The sequence below is a fragment of the Equus caballus genome, chromosome 5, assembly GCF_041296265.1.
Source record: "Equus caballus isolate H_3958 breed thoroughbred chromosome 5, TB-T2T, whole genome shotgun sequence".
Lineage (NCBI taxonomy): Eukaryota > Metazoa > Chordata > Mammalia > Perissodactyla > Equidae > Equus > Equus caballus.
Genome location: NC_091688.1, coordinates 15009078 through 15032473, shown reverse-complemented (window position 1 = coordinate 15032473; position 23396 = coordinate 15009078). Strand labels below are relative to the sequence as shown.

General features: G+C 38.8%; 1 protein-coding gene across 4 annotated transcripts in view; it reads left to right on the top strand.

Annotated features, from left to right (window-relative positions):
* Window positions 1–23396, top strand: part of ACBD6 (acyl-CoA binding domain containing 6) — a 180622-nt gene that overhangs the window by 143165 nt on the left and 14061 nt on the right. For all 4 annotated transcript variants that reach the window (XM_023640650.2, XM_070267827.1, XM_070267828.1 and 1 more), the window contains one exon: window positions 4656–4686. In XM_023640650.2, coding sequence (XP_023496418.1) covers window positions 4656–4686 — 31 coding nt within the window. The remainder of the gene's footprint in view (window positions 1–4655; window positions 4687–23396) is intronic.

The following is a 23396-nucleotide window of genomic DNA, read 5'->3' as shown; positions in this document are numbered from 1 at the left end:
GGAGCATTTTGTTGTTGTTGGCTCACCTAACCAAGAAGTCAAGGCTGGAGTTGGAATGACAAGAGCCAGAGACTCTTATTCTCTCTCCATCTCTCACTGCTGCTTTTTTCTTTGTGAATGTTTCATTCTCTTCTACTGCAGACTGGTTTTCTCCAAGAAGTGAGCAGCATTGCCACTTGCAATTTTTGGCTCACACCTTTTACTTTCTCTTTTCTTTTTTTTAAAATTGTGGTAATGGGGCCAGCCTGGTAGCATAGTGGTTAAGTTCACTCACTCTGCTTTGGCGGCCCAGGGTTCGCAGGTTTGGATCCTGGGCATGGACCTACACACTGCTCATCAAGCCATGCTGCAGCAGCGTCCCACATACAAAATAGAGGAAGATTGGCACAGATGTTATCTCAGGGACAATCTTCCTCAAGCAAAAAGAGGAAGATTGGCAACAGATGTTAGTTCAGGGTGAATCTTCCTTACCAAAAAAAAAACCTGTGGTAAAATATACATACCATAAAATTAACCCTTTTTTAAAATTTATTTATTTTTTTATTGCAGTAACATTGGATTATAACATTACATAGCTTTCAGATGTACATCGTAATATAGTTTAAATTCTGTGTAGATTACATCATGTTCACCACCCAAAAACTAATTACAGTCCATCCCCTCACATGTGAGCCTAATCACCCCTTTTACCCTCCCCCATCGCTCCTTCCCCTGTGGTAACTACCAGTCCAATCTCCATTCCTATGTATTTGTTTGTCGTTGTTTTTATCTTCTACTTATGAGTGAGATCATATGGTATTTGACCTTCTCCCTCTGACTTATTTCACTTAGCATAATACTCTCAAGGTCCATCCATGTTGTCACGAATGACTGGATTTCATCATTTCTTAAGGCTGAGTAGTATTCCATTGTGTGTAAATACCACATCTTTATCCATTCGTCCCTTGATGGGTACCTAGGTTGCTTCCGAGTCTTGTCTATTGTGAATAATGCTGCAATGAACATAGGGGTGCAAGTATCTTTATGCATTTGTGATTGTAAGTTCTTTGGATAAATACCCAGCAGTGGAATAGCTGGATCACATGATTGATCTATTCTTAATTTCCTGAGGATACTCCATACTGCTTTCCATAGTGGCTACACCAGTTTGCACTCCCACCAGCAGTGTACGAGGGTTCCCTTCTCTCCACATCCTCTCCAACACTTGTTGTTTCCTGTCTTGTTAATTACAGCCATTCTGACCCGGGTGAGGTGATACCTCATTGTAGTTTTGATTTGCATTTCCCTGCTAGCTAATGATGTTGAGCATCTTTTCATATGCCTCTTGGCCATCCGTATATCTTCTTTGGAGAAATCTCTGTTCAGATCTTTTGCCCATTTTTTAATTGGGTTGCTGGTTTTTTTGTTGTTGAGATGTATGAATTCTTCGTATAGTTTGGATATTAACCCCTTATCTGATATATGGTTTGCAGATATCTTGTCCCCATTGTTAGATTGTCTTTTTGTTTTGTTGATGGTTTCCTTTGCTGTGCAGAAGCTTTTTAGTTTGATGTCGTCCCATTTGTTCATTTTTTCTTTTGTTTCCCTTGCCTGGTCAGAAATGGTACTTGAAAATATGCTGCTAAGACCAATGTCAAAGAGCATACTGCCTATGTTTTCTTCTAGAAGTTTCATGGTTTCAGGTCTTACATTCAAGTCTTTAATCCATAAAATTAACCATTTTTAAGTGTGGCATTCCATAGCATTAAGTGTATCCACATGGTTGTGCAAACATCACCACTATCCATCTCCAGAACTTTTTCACCAACGCAAACTGAAATTCTGTACCATTAAAACAGTAACTCCCCATTCCTCCCTCCCGCAGCTCCTAGTAGCCACTATTTTCTATCTCTATGAATTTGACTACTCTAAGTACTTCATGTGAGTGGAATAATGTCCTCTTGTGTCTGTCTTATTTCACTATACCATTTTCTTTTGATCAAAGAGGAAAGGACCTTCTCTGTACACACATTTCCATCCCTTAGCTGCATTTTTTTAAAATCCTGAGAGAAAACTCTAAAGTTGGCTTGGCTTGAGTGACGTGCTTACTTTAGACCAGGAGGATAATGGGTGCTGATTTGCTCAGCTTGGGTTACATGACTATCCTAGAATCTTCCCCAGTTCTCTGTGTAAACTTACCTTCTCTTAGAGTCCTTCCTTGTCCTCCCTATCTAAAATAGCACCCCACATCACTCTGGACTCTATTCTGCTGGTTTTTTTCAGAGCACTTATCACTGCCTATTATTAAGTATATTTGTTTGTTTGTTACTTCCCCTACCGGTAGAATGTAAGACCTTTTCTGTCTTGCTCACCTCAGTGAGCAAGTGCCTACAACAGTGACTGGGACGTAATAGGAGCTCAATAAATATAAATATTTTTAATTAATTAATTAATTGAAAATTGAGCTAGAGATCCAGATTTAGTATTTATTGGTAAAGTAATTAAAAGAAATTAATTATGCTTCCACCTCCTTAGTGAAGATGAGCAATTAGAAATCAAAAGAAACTGAACTTTGAGTATATTATGAACACAGCAATTAAACAAGCAAGTTATGCACAAATAGCAAGAGAACCACACCTTCTAAAGATGGATAATTGTAGAAAATATAACCTTGCGTGATGGATGCATAAGTAGAGTCCTGAAATAGTAATAGATTAAGCCTTTTCTGAAATTGCTTTCTGTCTGGACATTTAAACTATAAATGTGAATGTATAAACCCAGCAGGTGTGTGTCTACAGACACACATACACTTTTACTGATTAAGATTGGAAACTGGCAAAGGAGATATGAGTCTAAAGCCATAATGGGCAGTACAGTTCTTCTGAAATTGCCCTTGGCTCCAGCCAGGCAAGTCAAAATGCTCTGGAGCACAGCTTGCCCTTGCTGCGCTCACCCTCGGAAGCATCACTTGGATCCTAGTTACTGTAGCTGCCTCAGCTCTTTTCCCCTACCTGTCCTTAACCCTAAGGGCAAGGCAAAGGAAGGGCACAGGGAGCAAGGTAGGGACTGCTTTGGAAAAGACAAGAAACAAGCAGGTACTTGCTCAGATTTGGTGCCTAATGAGGCAGATGCTTTCTTTTCTGCAATCTTTATGATTTTTTTTAACTGTTGTAACCGGATAGCTGTTGTGTTTTAAAATATAAAGGAAGAAGACTGAAATTGTAAATACTTTGTAAACATGATCATTTGTGCTTGAATAATAGCGTTTTAAAGGGCACTGATACCCAAACAAAAAATATGGCAAAATGACCTTTTTATATGCAAAAAAAAAAAAAAAAAGAAGTAGGCAAAAATGGTCTCTCTTCCTGACTTCTTGGTGCTGTTTTCCATCTTTTACTCCTCTTAGAGTTTATTATCCTTATGATGCTTAATGGACATCCCAGACTTAGCCACTGTTGCACCTCAGCCAAGTCTGCCCTACTCCAGGGTCCCTTAAAATTATTTTTTTCATGTCTCCACCCACACCTCCCGTCCAGATCCACTGAGAACTCCCATTTCCTGGTAGGAAGACAACTTAATCAAACTATATTGCCTCAAAGTTGTCTCCCTACCCCCACCAGCTGTCACCCCTACCAAACTTCTTCTTACTACCTGTCTGAACCAGAAATATGTTCCCTGTGGCAGCTTTTTAGTTTTCTTCTGAAGGGATTACATAGAGAGAACAATAGCCAAAAAGTTCTGAGAACCAACCCCCAAACTCAGCTTTTAGAAAGTGGGAAAGGTAGACTATGGTGTGTCCAGGAATAGTTGATGTAAGTCATAATACCACCCTCTGCCAGTTATTCACAATAATGGTTAAGCATGTATTCTTAATTACCAGGGGCATCATAATCGCCTTGCATGTTACTGAGTTCATATCAAATTAATTACTAAATTCTATTTTTCACTTGTACTTAATCTTTGTTATTCATTGCTCATGTAGTGTGATCACCTGCTCTCAGTTTAAGAAGTAGCATTGCCAAAAAGTACTCATGTGCTATAATTAGTATAGTTAGAATATCTTGATTTTTAAAAGAAAAAAAAAGTTAACTGAACTGTTGGAGTTTCCTAAGTAGTCTGTGGGAACTTTTGATTTTTCTCAACAACTTCTAGGACTTTATGTGCTTTGAAATCACATTTCTTTATGATATTTGATCTGATTAGGAAACCTAATGTTCTGAGCCTGGAATTTGTAAATCTTTGAAAAGGGATTTAAAAAGCTGCTAACTCTTACTATAAATCACAGACTTCTTACATAGATTTGGGGATAAGCTTAGAAAAATATTATAATGCTAGCCAAGATAAATGATGTACAGTGTCAGTTTTTCTGCCACTAATTGGGTAATCAAACTGCCACATTTTAATGGGTTCCCTTTGGTTTAGTATCTGCAGATCTGGTTACCCTGTCCCTCTGCTATAGCTGCTGCAGTGCACAAGGTACCATTCAACATCCTCCCGTTCTCCAGGATGGAGGGCTTGGGCAGAAGTTACTGTGAGGCTCAAAGAACTGATTTCTTTTCCTGTATCTGATAAACCTATGGAACTTTGGTATATCAGATATATTTGCTATAGCTTATGTGCTTTTATACTTTTGCAATAACTTAAAACTTATAAAATTTATTATGTTTCTTTTATAGGACAATGAGGGTCAAACAGCTCTACATTATGGTAAGATATTTCTAAATTATTAGTAATCGTATTTGAAACTTTTCTCTATTTATTTATCTCAACTTTGTCTAACCCTACATAGTGTTTAGAAAAATGCCTGGCCTCTAGTAGAGATATAGTAACTTTTTGGTTAAAAAATAGATTAATAACCTCTAAAGTTAGAGATATATTATAATTCTTATGAGCACATTCATAGTAAATTGAGTATTTCTATACTATCAACAGAAATGGAGGCTCTGCCAGCTCCCTTTTGAAAATTTATTATTTCATTCTTGGTGCTGTTGGTAACAACTAAGATGCCAATCATTGTCACTGTAGGAGCTAGAATCTTCTCCTGTAAGAAATGCTTTCTTGATATAATCAAAGTGAAGAAAAATAGATTTGATTTTTTAACTCATTTCCCCTACTAACTGATTAGCCTAGTTAAGTAATGTTCACTTAAATAATCTTTAAAATACAGGATAATCTGTAAGGAGGAAATAATATGGCTCTTAAAGAGCTATGGGGTAATTGCAGTGAGATAAAAGATATTGAAGTATTTGTAGACTGTGAGGGACTAGTAAAAGTATTCTTACTTCTGTTCTATTTGGGTGTGGATATGTTGAATAAAAGACAGCCATCAATATTTAGACCAGATTAGGGATCAGACACCTTCGGACCTTTTGCGAGGGAATTCATCAGGCTGTTTTGTGAGTTTCAGCCATTCTAGACTGCCCTTTGTAAATAAGTGGCCCAGATGCCCCTGGGCACTTTTGTCCACTACTTAGCATTTGCTTGGATTGTCTAGGAGTCTAAACTGTTGGGCTAACTATTGTGCTAATGACATTTATCAGCCTGATAAATGAAGAGTGAAATGTCACCAAATGCATGCCCAACTCATTTATGAGCTTAGCTAGTATAACCTGAGTACCAAAACCAGCAGGAAAAGGAAAATTGTGAGTCCGTCTCATTTTTGAATGTATATGTAAAAATCATAAATAAAATATTAGCAAATGAAATCCATCTATGTATTTTAAAAAGAATGATATGTTTTGATCAAGTTGAATTTATCCAAGGAATTTAAAGATGATTTAACATTTTAAAAATTTATTAATATAATTTGCCACATTAGCAAGTTATTTGAAAAACCGTATGGTCAAATTAAATGCAGGAAGAGAGCATTTAAGGAAATTCAACACTCATTCTAAGAAGCAATATAGAAAAGTGATTAAGACTCTGGGCTCTTAAGCCAGACTTCTGGATTCAAATTCTAGTTCTACTACTGAACTTGGACAGATTATTTAACTTCACGCATAGTGAAATAGGGATAATAACCTGAGAGATTTGTTATGAACATATAATGAGTTAATCCACGTAAAGTTCTTAGAACAATGTCTGACAGCTGGTATGTATGAAATAAATATTAGCTAATATTATTTTTTATGATAAAAGCTCTTAATAAACTAGATATGGAAGGAAACTTCCACAGCCTGATTAAGTTACATATCAAAAACTTAGTACAAACCTTATTATTAAAGATGGATTGTTTGAAGCATTTCTTTTAAAATCAGGAACAAGGAAAAGATGCCTACCATAGCTATTTCTCTTTCATATTGTATTGGAATTCTAGACCACACAAAAAGAAAAGCAAAAGAAATAAAATATTCATGGGATGGATAAAAAGAAACAAAATCATCCATTTCAAACAATATAAATAGCTGCATAGAAATCCAAGAGACTCTACAGTCAAATTATTGAAACTAATAATACAGTTTAGCAAGAATGCTGAATACAGGATCAGTTTTTTAAAATTATGTTCTTAAACATTGGTATAAAAAGGTAGAAAATAAAAAAATTTAAAGATATTATTTATAATAGCAGCAAAATCCTAGAACTTTACCTAAGAAAAGATGTGCAAAACTTTCATAGAAAAAATTACATTACTTTTTTTAAAGACTTTTAAAAAAAAATCTAAATGAGAAATAATCCTTGTTAATAGGAGGACTCAGTTGTAAAGATGGATCCTCCCCAGGCTAAACTACAAATTCAGAGAATTTTCAATAAGAATCTCAGCAGGTTTTTGGTGGAATTTAACAAGCTTGTCCTAAAATTTGCATGGAAGAGCAAAGAGCCAAGATTATCTAAGGCACTTGGAAGAAAAATACGGAAGAGGGATTTGCTCTTCCAAATATCAAGATGTTATTTTGTTTTTTGTTTGTTTGTTTTTTTGAGGAAGATTAGCCCTGAGGTAACTACTGCCAGTCCTCCTCTTTTTTCTGAGGAAGCCTGGCCCTGAGCTAACATCGTGCCCATCTTCCTCTACTTTATATGTGGGACATCTACCACAGCATGGTGTGCCAAGCGGTGCCATGTCCCCACTTGGAATCCAAACTGGCGAACCCTAGGCCACCGAGAAGCGGAATGTGCGAACTTAACCGCTGCGCCACCGGGCCAGCCCAAGATGTTATTCTGAAGCTATGCAATGAAGGCCGAGATCAACTCCTGTGTGGCGGGTGTGAGAAGCTCCACTGACCTGCCCCCCTGTGAAACTAGTGAAAATTAATTTCTGAAGTACAGTCACCTAAAGCTTCTAGAAATGGTCCTAAGGACAAACAGCAAATGAAGAAACATTCTTCAAGAAAATCTGTGAGAATTCGGTGAGAAGGCAAGAGTCTGTGGCATTTGAAAGACGATCACTCCCTCCTTCCCCTCCCGGCCCAGCAGAGCAGCGGCTCTCTTCCAGGACACTGCAGCCAGGAGCACAGGCTCCCTCTCCTCCCAGCTCCCAGTCGGAGGGCTTTCTTCCCGGGCCTATAACACACAGAAGTATAGTGTGTTTGCCAATAACAGCACAAAGGAGATGAGTGAGAGCAAAGTTATAACGGGCTAAGGAAATGACTACAGATGTTAAAGTAACTGTAACAATGTATTGTTGGATTTGTAACATTAATAGATATCACATGTATAACAGTACTGCCATCAAAAGAGGGGAAAATGGAATGGAACTTTATGAGAGTAATGTTTCTGTATGTCATTGGAATTAAGCTAGTATAAAGTGGAAGCTGATTCTGATAAGTTAAGATGTGTATGATAAACCCTAGAACATCACCAAAGAAAAAACTCAAAATAGACAGTTCAAAACTAATAGTTGGAGACTTCAGTACCTCACTTTCAATAATGAATGGAACAGGGCCCGGCCCCGTGGCTGAGTGTTTAAGTTTGCGCACTCTTCTTCAGTGGCCCAGGGTTTCACTGGGTCAGATCCTGGGTGCAGACATGGCACCACTCATCAGACCATGCTGAGGTGGCGTCCCACATAGCATAACCAGAGGCGCTCACAACTAGAATATACCACTATGTACTGGGGGACTTTGGGGAGAAGAAGGGGGAAAAAAAAAGATTGACAACAGTTGTTAGCTCAGGTGCCAATCTTAAAAAAAAAGAAATAAAAAAGACAAAATAGTGAATGGAACAACTAAACAGAAGATAAACAAGGAAATAGAAGACTTGAACAACTATAAATCAACTAGACCTAACAGACATTATTAAAATACTCCCTCCAATGACACCAAAATCTACATTCTTCTCAAGTACTCATGGGACATTCTTCAGGATGGACAATATGCAGGCCATAAAACAGCCTCAATAAGTTTAACAGGATGGAAACAATAAAAAGTGTTCCCTAACCACAGTGGAATGAAATTAGATAACAAAAGCAGGAAAAAATTTGAAAATTCACAATTATGAGAAAACTAAACAACACGCTCTTTTTTTAAGATTGGCACCTGAGTTAACAACTGTTGCCACCCTTCTTTTTTTTTTTTTTCTGGTTTTTCTCCCCAAGTCCCCCCAGTACATAATCGTAAATTTTCGTTGTGGGTCCTTCTAGTTGTGGCATGTGGGACACCGCCTCAGCGTGGCCTGACAAACAGTGCCATGTCTGCGCCCAGGATCCAAACCAGCGAAACCATGGGCTGCCAAGGCAGAGCGTGTAAACTTAACCACTCCGCCATGGGGCCGGACCCTAAACACCACACTCTTAAATAACCAATGAGTCAAGGAATAAATCAAAAGAGAAATCAGAAAATACTTTGAGATGAATGAAAATGAAGACAAAACCTACCAGAACTTGGAGAGTGCAGCTAAAGCAATGCTTGCAGGGAAATTTATAGCTGTAAATGCCTATGTTAAGAAAGAAAAAAGATCTCAAATTAATAACCTAATTTTCCACCTTAAGACACTGGAAGAAGAATAGAAAATGAAGCCTAAAGAAGGAAATAATAAAGATTAGAGTGGAAACAAATGAAATAAACAACAGAGAAAATCAGCAAAACCAAAAATTAGTTCTTTGAGGCAGAAGAACCACCTGGTCAACCCACAGAACTGTGAAAAAGAAAACAATGCCTTGTTGTATTTAAGCCATGAGATTTCGGGTGGTTTATTACACAACAATAGATAACCAAAACAACTCACCCTACACACATAAATAAATTTCAGGTGAATTAAAAACATAAATAGGGAAAAGCACAATTTTAAACTTGTAGACAAATATATAGGGTAAGGAGTGGTTTCTTAACAAAACACACAAAAGTACAGATCTTAATTTAAATTAATAACTACATTAAAATTTCAAACTTCTGTAAAACAAAAGATAGTATAAGCAAAGTAAAAATATAAGATACAGACTGGGAAAAGATATTTAAAATGCAAATAACCTATGTAAAAATTATTATTCAGAATATGTCAAGAACTTCTACCCAGTCAGTAAAAAGACAGTCAAATAGAAAAATAGACCCAAAAAAATAGATATTCATTTCACAAATAGGAAGAGCCAGATAGCCAATAAACAATAAGAAAAGGTGCTCAACCTCACTAATAACTGTCAAGAACTATGAATAACCTGAAATTATACCTTACTTTCAAGCTAACAAGTTAGCCTAACACGGTTTCATGGATGCTGGCAAAGGACACAAAGCTCCTGAATCAGAGACAAAAGACTGATTCACAGCACGGCCAGCAGATGAGCTTCCTGTTTGTGTTGTTTCCCCTTGAGTCCCATAGGAGCTATGTGGAGATGCCCAGGTAGAAGCTGCACCCACAGTGAGTCATAGCTCAGGATCCTAAACTAAGGGAACTCCAGTCTTTCATAATGAGTTGCAAGCAAACCTGCCCAACCTTTGTCCTGGAGAACATATTATCTTTATTATACTGGACAGTAAACAAACCTGCCCTCTACTCTGGAGGGAAACACTACCTTTGTTGTCCAAGGTATTCACTAAACCAACATCCTTGAAAAAATAGTTCAGAACAAAAGCTGTCATTACGTCTGCTCACAAGAGGTGCAGAGGGGCCGGCCCCGTGGCCGAGTGGTTAAGTTTGCACACTCCGCTGTGGCGGCCCAGGGTTTCACTGATTCAGATCCTGGGTGCAGACATGGCACCACTCATCAGGCCACACTGAGGCGGTGTCCCACATGCCACAACTAGAAGGACCCACAGCAAAAATATGTAACTATGTATTGGGGAGATTTGGGGAGAAAAAGCAGAAAAAAAAAAAAGAGGTGCAGAAACATGAGAATCTCCCCGGAGAATTGTCTCCCAACAGTAATCAGGGAATGCAAATTAAAACATTTAGATATAATTTCATGCTGGTCAGATTGGCAACATGTAAATGTCTATAAATATTAGTGTAAGGATGTGTGGAGCAACTCTCATACATTACTGATGCGAGTGCCAGCTGATGCAGCCACTTTGAAGATAGTTTGGCAAGATCTGGTGAAGTTGAAAGTACACACACCCTACCACCCAGCAGTTCCAACTGTAGGTGTGCACCCTAGAAATACTCCTGAGCAGGCATATAGTGAGACACGCTGGAGAAGACTTATCGCAGCGTTATTTGTAACAGCCAAAAATTTGTTTTATTAGCCTTTATATTCTTCTGTATGCCATACTTAAAATATTTGTTAATTAAAATGACATATATACACACACACATATATACATACATACGTATTTTCTGTTACCAAATGCTTCTGAAAGATGGGTCATTAAAAATGTGCATATGTGGTACAGTATACAGGTAAAATAATCTCTAGGCTCCTTTCTATAAACAGCCCTCTAATGAAGTTACTGTTTTCCCCGCCTTATAAATGAGGAAACCAAAACTCAAAGAAGTTAATAAACTTACCTAAAGGAGGCGGGAATTCAAACCCATGTCTCTAGATTTGCTAGGAAAGGAGAGAAAAACGACGCGCCTTCCCATGCCTCCTTTCACGGCACTCACATCTCTCACTCCTCAAACATGTTTATATGATTCTCTCATATAGCTCCTCTGATATCACTAAGAGCCGGTTATTCTAAACCCTGATTTTTAACCCAGAAAAAACTTTTCTCAGCCACTTCCACAACTGTGGTGGCAATCTGGGACTACCAGGCACAAGTCAGACAACCACAGATAGTCAGAAAGGAGAGAGAAGGAATTCTTCACAGTGACGGCGAGGCCCTCAGTGCATTTAATGCAGGGCTGCCTCTTTTTTCTGGTGCCTGGCTTCGAGGAGAGAACTTTCTTTTACTCCGCAGTGTTTGTCATAAGGTCCAGAGTTCACTGCTCAGCTCAGAACGACAACCCCTGCCGGGGCATCCACACGCTCTGCTGAATCAGTTCTTCCTTCCTTCCGCTCATTCCTTCTTCAATCCACTCATTCAGACAGTTTTTAGTGCCTTCTCTGTGGCATGTTGTGTTTTCCTTTTATTTTTCCATGCAGAAGCTATAGAAACGGCTAAACTAGACTGAATGTGCCCTTGAGAATGTGGATGAGTCACTGTCATCCCTAGTTAGCCATTAGGGGTGAATGCCTTTATGGATGTGGGAATATGTCCATTTGAGTTTGCCATGTAAAATGCATTTCTAGAGAGCAGGAAGGTTGGGATTTTTCAAAAAGTCTTTCTGACTAACTTCAAAATAAGCTGTCTTTTCCTTATGTACTAATATGGAAAAATCTCTAAGATATATTATTAAGTAAAAGGATTAAGGTATAGAACAGTGTGCTGCTATGAATATATCTGTACATATTTGCTAGTAAATGTCTGGAAGGATACACGAAAAGCTAATGTTGGTTGCCTAAGGGAAGAGGAACTGTGGGGCTAAAATACAAGCATAGGGTAAAAATTTTTCCTAGAAACCCTTTAATAATTTCTCTGTTTGGAACCATATGCATATATTACCTGTTCGAAAATTAAATTTAAATTATCTTAAATCTAAGTATCATAGGCTCTATTAGTACTGTAACTATGACTTACCTTCTTAATTATATTTCATTCAACAAATATTTATTGAGTGCCTGCTATTTGCTGGATAAAATATACCAAACATCCTTTTTAAAGTAAGAGATGTCCCCAGACTTTGGGTGTCCTTCACCTCTCACCCAATAAACAAGGACTTTGTAACCATGGTGGTAAATTTGTGAGCTAACACTGTCTAATCTGGGAAAACTGTGGGCTTGGGTTTCAATGTCAGCAAACCCTGGAAATTATGCTTCTTGAGCCAGAAGTAATGAGGAGTTGAAACTGAGACCCTGCATGTAAGCTAGGACCTTTAAAGGGCTAGACCCTCAGTAAAAAAAAAAAAAAAAAAATCAAATTAGATTAGAAGAATAAAATGTAAGAAAGGAAGACAAAGTAGCTTATCTGATCAGAATCTCGTTGGGAAAAAAAGCCCCACCTGACCCATGTTTGAGGTTTACATTTATACTCTCTGTTTCAGAAATCCTCAAGTCAGGAAATTAAGATAAGAGTACTAGTTTGGTCATGCCTGAGGGATCTGGCAGAAGCAAATGCTAAACTTCTCTTGAGGGACACATCCTCAACTAAGGCAGCACAAAATTCCTATAGAAGGAAGCCCTGCTAAAAATGAGCTCACGTGGGGCTGGCCCGGTGGTATAGTCGTTAAGTTCATATGCTCCACTTCAGCGGCCTGGGGCTGGCAGGTTCAGATCCCAGGCATGGACCTAGCACCGCTTGTGAAGCCATGCTGGTGGTGTCCCACATACAAAATAGAGGAAATTGGCACAGATGTTAGCTCAGCAACTATCTTCCTCACCAAAGAAAAAAAAGTTTACACACAGAAAAAAAGTCCAAACCTGAACAGACATAAGGTGGTGGTGTTACTGTTTTTATATATATAATCTTTTAAGCTTTTCAACAAATTTCTGAGCTAGGCCCTGTTTTCCTACATTTGCAGATGAAAAACTGAAGTCCAGAGAGGTGAACGGACCTCGGCAGGGTAACACAAGTTGTAGGTAGCAAAGCCTAGACACTTGTCCAGGTCTTCTGGTTCCACTTCTAGTCCTCTTTTCAGAATTTCATCACTAATTAGAGTCCTGGTATCCTTTTAAAACACATTATTTTGCAGAAGATAATCTTTAATAGAAATAAAATAAATGAAAATTGTTTATCGTTGGTCACCTTGGTGAGTGAGTCAAAATGTACTCATGAGTAAACATGTATGTCGATACCTGTGTCCACCTACGTGCTTTCTATTCTTGTTTCTGTTCACTGAGAGTTTAGACATCAGTAAAAATTATCCCTGATTTGAGTATCCTGCCCAAAATTGATCTAGTAAAACAACTCCTATCTTTGTCTCTCAGATTATATTATTTATCATAGAAAGAACAAAACAAATACCATATATATTATAATCAAGACAATTAAACACTAAAATAATATCATTAGAGGTTTTGGCATTACAAATATATAAAACTAAAATATTCTAACAACTCAGGAATGTTATGTGAAATAAATATTTTAAGTTTAATAATCACTTCTAGGAGTGATTCAGTTTTAATTTAGATTTTTTTACAAGATCACTAGACTTTTGCCATTTTTAAGGTCATCAAAACAGTTTGGCTTGTAATTATAATGATAATTACCATTTATTAAGCATTTACTATCTCCTGGGGAATCTGCTGGGCATATTTTATCCATTTAGTCACTTAATATTATTTAACCTTTTTTATTTAATAGGCACTCAATAGCTACTTGTTGATTTGATTTGAGTTGATTTTACAACCCTTAACCTATTCTTGGAAGTTTCATAAAACTATAAGTATAGTTAAATCCAGTGAGTGCAGACAACGTTGGGGATGTCTTGGGGGCTTAGCTGTTATTTTGTATGAATTACGGTTTGGTTTGACTGCTGTCCTTGTGTTGACAGCTCTTCTGATTATAGCAGTTGTCAAACTCCATCCTTAAGCAGGTTGTAAATCCTAGCTTCTTCCGATTAAAACTGGGTCAGAGCCAACGGCAGGTTAACTAGAGGCCAGTCTTCTACTGTGCGTCCTCACCAGTTCGTTCTAAATCAGCTTTGTAGAGCAACATTCTAAGCCCTCATTTGCCTCTGTTTTACTTTGATGTTTTTGAATCTTCAGATACTGGTACTCCTGTGATTTTATGATTAAACGTGGTCCTTGCTGAAGAGTCTTATCAGTATTAGTGTGGTCTTCCTTGTAAATGGCCTCTTAGCCCTCCTCTCCTCTCCCTCCACCAGGAATACTAACATCATTGCATCCGTGTCTCCCAGGGGAAATCAAGGCTTTTCCTTGCACGTGCAGTCATGTGATTTCAGAGTGGGCAGGCTTTGTATCCTCATGAGCCCTCGGTCTTCCACGTAAAGCACCATCTGTTCTGTTCCTTCCACGCTCTTACAGGGCAGTGGGAGGAGGCATTAGAGTGAAAATAAATAAAATAAAAAAAGAAAGAAATTCATCATCAAAACCCTGAGGATTAATGGAGTCAGAAGGCTCACTGCTCTGAATGAAAATTCATCTTCACCTGTGCCAGTGTCAGGGCTGCCTCTGTGGCACTTGACAAATAGAGGTTCCCAGGGTACCATAAATTCAGCAACTGTTCTAATCCCTATAGACTTGCTCAAGCTTTTCCGAGATGGGCTTATGACTGTTTTTGTACTTCCCAGCACATTGTGGGCACCAAGCTATCCTCTCATTAATTTGGTAAAATGTTAGCACCCTTTCTTTTTCATCCCTCTCTCATCTTCTTTGCCTTTGTCCATTTTGAGGGGATGGGCAGCTCACACATTTCTGAAAGACGACTCTGCCTTGTGAATTGTGCTTCACTGAAGATGCCAAAGGCAGAGAAATCAATTAACTAATGAATTTTGAGCAAATACTAAGTTCCCAGCATGGTGCTAGATGGAGAGGAGAATATTAAAAAAAACAAAAACAAAACGCCCAGTCAAGTAACTCACCATCTAATTGGGAGTACAAAGCATATGTTTTCGAAAACTTGGTTAGGCACCTATATGTGCCAGTAGGGACTATGCTCACCGTAAACCTAATTGATGCCTCTCAACAGTGACTCTCCAAGAGGTACTGCAGGTGCCCTCCTTGTACCGGGTAAGATTCACCTGTGTGGCTTCCCCTTGTCCTTTAAATCTCTTCTCTTCCTTTTCTTCTCTCTACTACAACTTCCTGATTGCTTATGCTCTCACATCAGTCTGTTTTTGCATAAACCCCAGGCATTTGTTAATAAAACTCCTTTCCTTATGAATACCTTGTCCCTTCCTCTGAAGTAAGGTTTTGCAACCCTAAATTCCAAGTTTAAATCTCACTTTATAGTTAGACTTGAGCTAAAGTTTCATTCACATTTGTTAGGAGATTGTTATACAGCCCAGTTAGCCTTTTCTCAGCTGGTCGGCTGTCGTCCTCTAGATGTGAAACAAAAATTTAAGCTCCGTTCCCGGGTTGGTACTCACAGATTATGTCATATCTCACTGCTGGAAGGCTCACTTCCTACAGCACATATTTGAAATTAATGCCCCTTTGTCTGAGCTGGCCAGCTTAGTGTCTTCAGCCCTGGTACACATCCATTTAGCCTTGATCTTCATGCTTGGTAGTCTCAAGTGCAGGGTTAGATTTGAGCTGTGTGATCTGACAGACCATGGTAGTTATTATTCCTGTGTTACGGATTTACACGCTGGGAAATTTATTCCTCTGATGCTGCTTTAAAAGTCCCAATTTTAAAACCTAACTAAGTGTTTCTCACAATAAGTGGAAACTGATAACTGCGGCAGAAAGGTTAAATGATTATTTTTCAAAATATAAATGTCATGTAGCTAGTTCTATGCAGAATAAATATCCTCTTCTCCCAGCTACTTGATACTAGGCAGTGTGTCTTTGACTTTGTTATATTTTGTAAGAGACTGTCTTCCATTGGAATCTAATTTGGTGTACAGTGATTCATGGTAAAACTTTTCAGAAGTGTAAAATAAAAATGTTCATTGTATTATTTGGGGAGATAATTTTAAATTCTCGAAGGGATGTTGGAATCCTAAATGCTTTCTGTTGACTCCTGGGCCATGGTAAAGCTATCTGCTCTGCCTTCCTCTCTGTCTGTGGCATACCCAAAAACACGGTCTCCGCCCATCAACACCCATCCCAGGACTGGAAGAGGCAATTCCTGCCGCCCTCTCCCTTTCCTCCTACTCCCCATTCATTCATTCATCAGATATTAATTTGACATTTATAATCCTGGTAGCCTTCTAAGAAATCCCACACCACTGAAGGCAGAGATAGAGTTCCCAGACGGTCTGATTTTAGCTCAGAAAAATGTCTGCCCTCCACCTCTGTTCGCTTAGAACCACCTCTGAGCCTGTGCTATTATGGATTAGAGTTTGGCATCTGAGTTTGTCAGGATGGGTATTATAAAGGATCATCAAAGCTGTCCCAAGTTTATAACTCATCACAATCTGGTTGTCGGCTCCGTGCCCACTTCACAGCTTATAACCAGGGAGCCCTGAGCTGGAGGCACCCACCAGGGGAGTGAAAACAGTCAAGGGAGCCAGAGAAGCTGCTTTATCTTTACCCGAGTACCAGCAGAGATCCAAAGAAGAAATATCACTGCTAACTCACTTAAAACCCAACTCCCAGAGAGTTCTTCTTCCACTGAAGATGGAGAAACCTGCAGGAGAATGTTGCTCCCCCACTAACAAGAAGAAAAGGCCAGATAATTTACAAAATCATAACTTTTCTTGAACCCATCAGATAGCAGAGGTTGCACTGGCAGCAAAGTAAACTGGATTTCAAAGAGTGACAGGCCCCTACAGGACACACAAACTGTTTCACCTTTGGTGAAGCACCCAGGAAAGAGGCAGCCACCATAAAAGCAGATAAGAAGAAAACAACTAAAATTAACAAATTCTTAAAGTGAGCTAGTATGACATTTTAGAATAACTGGGAGCCTCACACCCAAGAGCAGTCCTCCCTCACAGGCTCTTTTTCATTAATTGGGTGCTCATAAGAGTAATTGAGAACAGAGACAGCACTCCTCAGTGGCACGTAGACATGAAACCCTGCCGCTTCCCTGGACCCTTATTTCATATGAAGCAAAATCCTTAAGCCACTGGGGCGAAGCAGAAAACTTCTCTGTCCTCTTCTCCTCCCCTGCCGTGCGCCCAGGCAGATACCCACTGCTTCTGAGGAAGAGTAAAAGCAAAACTTGTCTGCTGCTCGGGAGGGACAGGGAACCGCTGGGCTCAGGACACTGCACTAACACAAAGCAGAGGTCTCTCACCACTGGGGGCAGGGCAGGAAACGCCCACTCAGGACATGTTCTCCCTCCCTCATATGAGGCAGAGTTTGACTGACATTGGGGGGCAGGTGCAGGAACACTGAGAAATTACCACCCCTGAGTGCCTGCCCAAGACTGAGACCAGCCCAAATAGACAAAGAACTTCATCCCACTCCCACCATGAGCCCCACCCTGAGTCATAAGCAACAACAGTCTTATCAGTGGGGGAGGAGAGAGAGTGTGCAGAGAGACCCCCTCCGTGATAGACATGCAGAGATTACTGAAAGCTGAGGGTGAAGCAAGAATACTGAGAAAACTCTCTGGCACCCTAGGCCACACACTAAACATAGGTAGCAGCATCGCACAACTGGAGGAGTTTGAAGCATGTGATGTGCTGAAGTTGTCTGTAGCAACGACAAAACCCAAACCCAGTTCAACTGCTGACTAGATTGACTCAACACCCGTCCTAATGACATGGCAGAAGAAGCAGCATACCTATTTCCGAGTGTAAATAGTATTACTTACTTTAGCCTCCACTGTCCTCCTACACACAGTCTTCTGCATTCAGTCAAAAATTCTGAGATACAAAAAAGCAAGACAAAAGTAATCCATTGTCAAGCAATACATTGGTAATTGATAGAGCAGGTAGATAAAAATTCATCAAGGATGTGAAAGATTTGAACAATACTATCAACTAACTTGACTCAACTGACGTCTGTAGAACTCTCCACCTAATAAACAGAATACACCTTGTTTTAGGTATACATGGAACATTTACTGAGATAGATCATATTCTAGTCTGTAAAACAAATTTCAACAAATACAAAAGAAATCATACAAAGTTTGCTCTATGACCATCACAGAATTAAATTAGAAATCAATAATAGACATATGCCTGGAAAATCCCCAATTGTAGGAAACTTAAACACACTGCTAAATAATTCATACGTCAAAGAAGAAATTCCAAGGGAAATTAGAAAATATTTTGAACTGAATGAAAATGAAAACACCCTGTCAAAATTTTGGGATGCAGCTAAAGCAGTGCTTTAAGGGAAATTAAATGCTTTCGTTGGAAAAAGAAGAAAGATCTCAAATCGGTGACCTAAGATTCCACCTGAAGAAAGTATTAGAAAAAGAACAGCAAATTAAGCCTAAGATAAGCATAGGAATAAAATAATAAAAAGAAGAGCAGAAATCATTGAAATAGAAAACCAGAACAGAAATCAACGAAACCATTGAAAACTTGTGAAAAGGTCAATAAAACTGATAGACCTCTAGCCAAACCAATTAAAAAAAAGAGGGGAAACAAATTACCAATTTCAGGAATGAAAGAGAGATATCAACACAGCTCCTACAAATATTATGAAGCAAATAAAGAAACATTGTGAACAACTTTATACCAGTAAATTAGATAACTTACAGGAAATGGAAAAATTTCTTAAAAGATGCAAACTACCGAAGTTCTCTCAAAAAGAAACAGATAACCTACATAGCCCTATATTTATTAAAGAGATTGAATTTGTAGCTAAAAACTTTCCCACAATAAAATCTCCAGGCCCTGATTGCTTCACTGGTGAATTCTACTAAATATTTAAGGAAGAAATAATACCAATTCTACACATAAACTCTTCCAGAAAATAAAGGAAGAGGGAATACTGCCCAACTCGTTCTCTGAGGCCCACATTACCCTAATACCAAAACCAGAAAAAGACCCTAGAGGAGAAGAAAACTACAGGCCAATATCTTTCATGAATAGACATTCAAAAATCTTTAATAAAATGTTAGCAAATTGAACCCAACATATACAAAAAGAATAATAAATCATAATCAAATGTGTTTATCTCAGGAATGCAAAGTTGGTTTGGAAGTTGAAAATCATTGTATTTTACCATATCAATAGATCAAAACCAAAAACAGAGTATATGATCATCTCCATATGTGTAGAAAAAGCAGTTGACAAAATTCACTTTCTCTTCATGATTAACAAAAAACGCACAGCAAAATAGGAATAGAAAGGGAACTTTCTCAACCTGAGGAATTTGGTAGCTAACATCACCCTTAATGGCGAAAGGCTGAATACTTTCTGTCTGGGAATAGGCAAAGATGTCCCCTCTTTCTACTTTGATTCAACATTGTACTGGAAGTTCTAGCCAGTGCATTAAGGCAAAAGAAAGAAATAAAAAGCAATATAGATCAAAAAGGAAGAAGTAAAACTTACTTTATTCACAGATGACATAACCACCTATATAGGTGACCCCAAGGAGTCTATTTTTTTAAAAAATTATTAGAATTAATAAGTGAGTTCAGCAAGTTTTCAGGATACAAAATCAATATGCAAAAATCAACCATATTCCTATACACTATAGTAATGAACAACTGGAAGTTTAAAGTTAAAAACACAGAGTCAGTGTACAAATATTATTTTTTCTTTATACTTTTCAGTGAACCAATTCAAAATTGAAATTTTAAAAAGTACTGTTTACAGTAACCTCAAAAGAACATGAAATATCTAGAGATATATCAAAATAAATCCATGAGTATACTGAAAACTCCCAAACATTACTGAGAGAAATTAAGAGAAATCTAAGTCATTGGAGAGAGAGATTGTTACTTGTGGATCACAACACTCAATGTTGTTTACTCTCCATTCTCTCCAAATTGATCTAAAGATTCAGTGTGATCCCAATCAAAATTCCAGCAGGACTTTTTGTAAAAATTTACAAGCTGATTCTAAAAGTTATATGGAAAAGCAAAGGACCCAGAAGAGCCAAATCAACTTTGAAAAAGAATAACAAAGATGAGTTCAAGACTTACGATAAAGTTACAGAAACCAAGAAAAGGTGGTATTGGTGTAAGGATAGGTGTATACATTAATGAAACCAGATAGACAGCCTGGGGCCGGCCCCGTGACTGAGTGGTTAAGTTCACACCCTCTGCTTCAGTGGCCCAGGGTTTCACCGGTTCGGATCTTGGGCACAGACGTGGCACCAACTCATCAGGCCACGCTGAGGCGGTCTCCCACATGCCACAACTAGAAGGAGTTACAATTAGAACATACAATTATGTACTGGGGAGCTTTGGGGAGAAGAAGAAGGGGGAAAAATAAAAGATTGGCAACAGATGTTAGCCCAGGTGCCAATTAAAAATAAAAAAAGATAGCCTAAAGTAGACCCAATTACAAATGGTTGATTGATTGATTAAAACGTTTAGAGCAGTTTTAGGTTCACAGCAAAATTGAGGGGGAGGTACAGAGACTTCCGCATGCATGCATAGCCCCCCTCTACAGAAAAAATGTACTCCCTCTGTGTTTCTCCTTTACTCTCACACTACTACCGCACTTCACTTCTGGCAACCAAATATGTGGGGTGTTTTCCCACACCAAGCAATTCTCTGCGACACCAGCTGGGTGTCCTACAATTTTACACTGTCTGCCTGGGTAGATCAGATCCCACAAATTAAAGACTCAGTCTTACAAGACTGCACCTCCCCCACTTCAGATGCCATTTCACAAGTCTCAGGGTGTCAGCTGTACGACCGACCGTCTACCTATTGGGGTTTCCACACCCCTTCATTGGTTCAATAATTTGCTAGAATGGTTCACAGAACCCAGGGAAACACATGTACCAGTTTATTATAAAAGGATGTGATAAAGGATACAAATGAATACCCAGGTGGAGGAGATGAGCTGGACAAGGTATGGAGGAAGGAGCTCAGAGCTTCCATGCCATTGCCAGATGCGCCACCCTCCCAGTACCTCCATGCATTCAGCGACGCAGAAGCTCTCCGAGCCCTGTACTTGTGGGATTTTTGTGGATCAATCCTTAACTCATTTTCCAGCTTCTCTCCCCATCCCACAAGATGAGAGTTCGGGCTAAAAGTTCTAAGCTTCTAATCATGGCTTGATCTTTCTGGTAACCAGCTCCCATCGTGAAGCTGTCCAGGAGACCACCAAGAGTCACCTCATGAGAACAAAGGATACTCCTATGATCCAGGAGATTACAAGGGTTTTAGGAGCTCTGTGCCAGGAACCGGGGGCAGAGACCAAAATATATTTTTTTCTGTTATTTCATACTCCCTCATTACCATCCTCCCCTACCAGAGTGGCACATTTGTTACAGTTGATGAGCCTGCATTGAAATATAATCGTATCTTAATATCATATAATTACCCGAAGTCCAAAGTTTACAGTGCAGTTTCCTCTTGGCATTGTACATTCTGTGGACAAGTGTAAAATGACATGTATCCATCATTATGGTATCACACAGAGTATTCTCACTGCTCTGAAAATCCTCTGTGCTCTGCCTACTTATCCCTCCCCCACCCCCAACCCCTGGCAACCACTGATCTTTTTACTCTTTCCATAGCTTTGCCTCTTCCAGGATGTTATATAGTTGGAATTATACAGTATATAGCCTTTTCATATTGGCTTCTTTCACTTAGTAATATGCGTTTAAAGTTCCTCCATGTCCCTTGATAGATTGAGAGTTCATTTCCTTTTAGCCCTAAATGATATTCCCTTGTCTGGATGTACCACAGTTTATTTATCCATTCACTTACTGAAGGACATCTTGTTTGCTTCCAAGTTTTGGCAATTATGATTAAAGCTGCTATAAACTTCCATGTGCAGTTTTTATGTGGACTTAAACTTTCAACTCCTTTGAGTAAATACCAAAAAGCACACTTGCTGGATTGTATGGTAAGAGTATATTTAGTTTTGTAAGGAACTGCCAAACTGTTTCAAATGGCTATACCATTTTGCATTCCTACCAGCGATGAGTGAGAGTTCCTGGTGTTCCACATCCTCACCAGCATTTGGTGTTGCCAGTGTTTCAGATTTTGGCCATTCTAATGGTTGTGTCATTAGAGACTAAGGCCGAGATTATCCACACCCTCATATTCCCACTTCTATGATTCATTTGAAATATGGTGTTGGAGGAGAGCTCTACAGACCCTGGACCACCAGAAAGATGAACAAGTGGGTCCTAGAGCAAATTAAGCCTGAACTGTTGCTGGAGGCAAAAACGACAAAACTTGGGCTGTCCTACTTTGGGCACATTATGAGAAGGCAGGATTCTTTGGAAAAGACAGTAATGCTGGGAAAAGTAGAAGGCAACCGGAAGAGAGGAAGACCAAATATGAGATGGATTGACTCCACAGAGGAAGCCATAGGCATGAGTCTGTAGAAGCTGAGTAGGGCTGTTGAGGACAGGACATTGTGGACATCGCTGTTCATAGGGTTGCCAGGAGTCAGAGCCAACTTGAAGGCCCATAATAACAACGATTGTGTAGCGGTATCTCATTGTTCTTTTAATTTGCATTTCCTGATAACATATGATGTGGAGCACCTTTTCATATGCTTATTTGCCATCCGTATATCTTCTTTGTTGAGGTATCCGTTAAGGTCTTTGGCCTATTTTTAATTGAATTGTTTGTGTTCTTACTGTTGAGTTTAAGAATTCTTGGTATATTTTGGGTAATAGTTCTTTGTCAGATGTGTCTGTTGCACATATTTTCTCCCAGTCTGTGGTTTATCTTCTCATTCTCTTGACATTATCTTTCACAGTGCAGAAGTTTTTAGTATTAGTGAAGTCCAGCTTCTCAATTTTTTCTTTCATGGATTGTGCCTTTGGTGTTATATCTAAGTCATTGTCATACCCAAGGTCATCTAGGTTTTCTCCTATGTTGTCTTCTAGGAGTTTTATACTTTTGCATTTTACATTTAGGTTTGTGATACATTTTAAGTTAATTTTTGTAAAGGATGTAAGTTCTGTCAAGATTCATTTTCTGCATATGGATGTCCAGTTGTCCCTGCACCATTTGTTTAAGAGACAGGCTTTACTCCATTGTATTGCCTTTGTTCCTTTGTCAAAGATTGCCTTTGTTCCTGTGTTTATGTTGGTCTATTTCTGACTTCCCTGTTCTGTTCCATTGAGGTATTTGTTCTGTTGCCAATACTGCCCTATCTTAATTCCTGTAGCTTTATAGTTAAGTCTTAAAGTCAGGTAACGTCTGTCCTCCAGTTTTGTTGTTCTCCTTCAATATTGTGTTGGCTCTGCTGGATCTTTTCCCTCTCCATATAAACTGTATAGTTTGTCAATATCCACAGAATAACTTGCTGGGATTATGGTTGGGAAGAACTGACATCTTGAC